Source organism: Octodon degus, unplaced genomic scaffold (genome assembly GCF_000260255.1).
Source record: "Octodon degus isolate 3935 unplaced genomic scaffold, OctDeg1.0 scaffold00290, whole genome shotgun sequence".
Classification (NCBI taxonomy): Eukaryota; Metazoa; Chordata; class Mammalia; order Rodentia; family Octodontidae; genus Octodon; species Octodon degus.
In genome coordinates, this window is record NW_004524866.1 from 2,107,750 (window position 1) to 2,111,965 (window position 4,216).

The 4,216-nt window shown below is 38.9% G+C and overlaps 1 protein-coding gene across 1 annotated transcript in view; it reads right to left on the reverse strand.

The window, feature by feature from the left end:
• Positions 1-1,604: 1,604 nt before the first annotated feature.
• LOC101572649 (vomeronasal type-2 receptor 116-like) overlaps positions 1,605-4,216 on the reverse strand; it is a 44,787-nt gene continuing 42,175 nt past the window's right edge. Inside the window, 3 exon segments of the mRNA XM_023707446.1 lie at positions 1,605-2,035; positions 2,038-2,478; positions 3,922-4,045. Coding sequence (XP_023563214.1) covers positions 1,605-2,035; positions 2,038-2,478; positions 3,922-4,045 — 996 coding nt within the window.

A 4,216-nucleotide genomic window follows, 5' to 3' on the forward strand; every position in this document is an offset into this window, starting at 1 on the left:
TGAGATCCTGTAACAACCAAATAGAATATGAATATATATATATATATATGAATAGAATATGAATATATATATATATATATATATATATATATATAATGTGTATTTGCATATATATGCAAAGGGTACATAATGACTCAGATGACAGCAACTGGGTGTGGGCACATCGTGAGCTACATCCACCTAGTTATTTAACATTCATTTGAGACAGACATGTGTTGTACTTTTGATCAACTGTGTCAACTTCAAACTTTTAGGAGCTTATCTAAATTCGCTCAGCATTCCACACGCTAGGGTGGCTCAACACTTAATGTATATAAGAGCGACATAAGGGAAACAGACATTTCCTTTTCTTTCAAGGAGCTCCACTCTTCACCTTCAGTTTCAGTGTCATTTCCTGGCTGCTAGGGCAGACTTTTGGACATCTGCCTTGCTTCCTCCAGCCTTCCCTTGTAGACCTATGGGCCTTCTGTCACGGACACATTGGTCTCTTGAGATGGAGTTGCGTGGCACGCTGCTGTGAGCTCTACACCCTGGACGGAGTTCTCTAGTTTCCATTGTGTAGACATTGTCTGCATGCTTACTCCTCTGACTCTGTGGCTGACTGTCCGAAGTAATTTCTTATACATTAGTACATCTCGCTGTATATGTACTTCTCCGGCAAAACCCTCCAGCGACACATTGGTAGAGTACTCAGATCAAAAACATTTTTAAAAAACCAAAACCAAAAAACTCCATATGTAAAAATTAACATGAATCCATAGGTACATATATGTTATAGAACATATGGCAGGTAAACCATTTCTTCTCACATTATTTAAAAACCCTGTAAAATATCTGGATATAAACATATCAAGAAATATTATTGAATAAAGCTTATGTAGTATAACAAAAATATACATTGCACACATATATAGCTATCAGTAAAAGAGGATTGAAAGAACAAAATGAAATATAAATCTTGGAAAAGCCAATGTTCCACTACATACCTCCAAGTTCTTCCACAATGTACCCTATTAAATCAATACATTGGCATCATATAGTCAGCGGTGTTTACACTTGCTTATGACCAGTCAATTCTAGAATCACAAAAGCGACACTACAGGAAAGCCTTAATAACTGCAAAAGGGACGTGTGAGAAGAGAAACATAAATGCCAGTATGAAAATATACTATAGACAACACACTGAAGACAGGATACTCCTCAAAAAAAATGCAATAAGATACACTGAATGATTCAGAAACAGTGGGGTACATGAAGGAATTTATTATCCATTAACAAAAAAGTTGAGAAATACAAAAGAAAGAGAAGATAAAATGTGATAATTTTGTTATAGCAAAAATAGAATAAATTCTGCCTTAAACAGAAAACAAAATATCCAGAAAAATTTCAACTTCAAGAAATGAGGATGACAGTTTCTAGTGAATATCTTCTATGAGGAAAAGAAGTTGCATCAGTTATTAAGCATACCAGTGGTGTAGTAGACTATAGTACCTAATTTCACATATGGTTCAACTTTGAATTCAGGACTTCTGTGCATATTATTAGGAAACAAGTTCAATGATAAGACTTCTTTCTCCCAGAATGTGTTTTGTCTCTGATCCCCGTCAGACAGTTTTTTCTGGTTTTGCCAAAATAATGTAGCACTTGGGGATAAAGATGCAGCCCAGCAGCCCTGCACTGGAGGCCAAGATGGAAAAGACCTCCATGGCCACCATGGCCTTCCCCTTGCTGCTGTGGCACACGGGCAGGAAGGTGACATACACGCTGCAGAACACCAGCATGCTGAATGTCAGGAACTTGGCTTCTTTGAATGTGTCAGGCAGATTCCTGGCCAGGAAAGCCACAGTGAAGCTCACCAGGGCCAGGGAGCCCAGGTATCCCAGGACACAGTAGAAGGCGGTGAGGGAGCCCTTGTTGCACAGGATGATGACGTGGCCATGCTCAGAGTGCACATCTGTGTCAATGTAGAGTGGATTTGTCCCCATCCAGATACCACATAGAGTGAGTTGGATCAGGGAGCAGATGGGAATGATGGAGATGGTGCACCTGACACTAGCAACTGCCTCATTCTTCTGCCTGGACCAGTGAACTTAAAGGCCAGCACCACAGTAATAGTTTTTGCCAAGACAGTAGAAACAGCCACAGTGAACACAACTCCAAATGTGGTCTGCTGCACGATGCAGGTGGCTGTATTGGGTCAGCCAATGAAGAGAAAGGAGCAGAGGAAACAGCAGGTGAGGGAGATTAGCAGGGTGTAGCTCAGAGCCCTGTTGTTTGCCTTGACAATAGGAGTGTCTCGGTGGTTCACAAAGAGCCCAAGGACAGCACCTGTGAGCACAGTAAGACTCAGGGCAGTGCCAGCCAGAGCCTTCCCCAAGGGGTCTTCATAAGCCAGAAAGCTCACAGACTTTTTGAAGCAGTGGTTTCTCTGACTGTTGGCATACTGATCTTCAGGACATTTCACACACTGTTCCATATCTGGGAAAATTATATTTGTTGCTTGACTACACTTATTGTTATCATTTTTATAGGCTTATGCCGAGAAACTCATTGGAGTTGCTTGGACTAAATTGTCATTTTTTGGTAGTTTTTCTTGTTTATTCTTTCATTGTGTGTGTTTTACTTTATGTGCGACTGACCTCAAACTTTACACTGATAAATATTTCCCACTACTTTACATTTTCTTAGTTTGAGAAAGGATCTCTTTAAATCATTAGGTTGCCATTGCTGTGTTCTGACTTAAAATCTTGTTATCTCATCTCCCAGATCCCTGGACTGCAGGCATGCTCTACCACATCTCACTTCCCCATGATTTTCTAGGCACAAATTAACAGCACGTATGTAGAGATTAATTCCAAAATAACACTATTTCTCATAGTTTTACTTCTACATCTGGCATATGCATAAAACATTGTGTTTTTACAAAGTAATAAGATCGACCTTTATTACTTAACTTACTTATATGATCTAAGTCAAATCTCTATTAATGCTTCCCCAGATATTTCATCTATTACTAAAGCTATCGCCTCTGTAAAAATTCCCAACATTCTCTCCTGCCATGTAGGTATTATCACTTGTTAAACCCCGTATTCTGTGTTCATATCATTCTTAAATTTCTGTGGTATAGTCTCTAATTCATGCTTCAAGCTGTCTCCCCTACTGGCCTGTGCATTCCAGAGTAATTGGGATTAATCCTAAAAGTTGGACTGTGCTGTGTTATAAGCATATTTTACATGAAATACAACCCCCTTCTTCTAATCAAACTCACTCTCTCTGAGCATGGGCTCTGTTTTAATAATTGTGTCAGCCACTGGAATCTGAAGTGGGCCTGCCCTTGTCTTGAATATAATCTTGCTGTGGTTCCAAAGGTTGTAAATGATGGACTTTAATACTGCTCTGCATTAAACTTCACAATGGAGATGGAGCACAGAAGCTGTGTTTAGAGGGACAGGACTTGTGTGGAGGAAATAATGCTTTTAATGGAACTAGAAAAATAAACCAATGTACATAGGTATGATAATGCATATGTATTATTTCAGATACTTAGTGGGCTGACATAGATCTATTGAATGTTTGAGGCAGTCTGAGCCAAATTGATGACATTCTGTCTTATAATGACAAATAGGAATACCTGGGCACAAAGACCACTGATAAAGCAATTTTTGGTTCCATTTCTAGCAGTGCAAAACAACAAATAAAAAGAAGGATGAATAAGAATGGCATAAAAGGAAAATGACTTTCAGTGAATTTCAAAGAGGAAAATGTGTTTTCCAACAGGCAGTAACCATCTATAACAAATAATTTGACAGTGAAGGAAGTGTTTTACCTTTGGTGTCCTCTTCAACTTTTTTGCCATTTCTGTCCTGTGGATGGAGTGAAGATAACACAGAGTGAGACTGTCTCGCCAGGACACGTTCCTACCTGTGTCATTGGTGATCTCTTTGTCTACACATGGGGTGCAATCAAAACAGCAGGCAGCCTTTCCCTCCTGAGGACTTTTCCTAAAGCCAGGAATGCAACTCTCAGTGCAGAATGAGTGAGGAGTCTAAGGAAAAAAATATATTTGGTAACTTCTTAGACATTTACTTACTTCTTTTGCGCTAGAGGGATGAGCTTAAATTGTACGCGTACATAAGCAAAATTATTTACTTGCATGGTAAACTTGGTTCATATTATTAAATATACTTAGAAATTAATAATTAATTAAATGCATTAT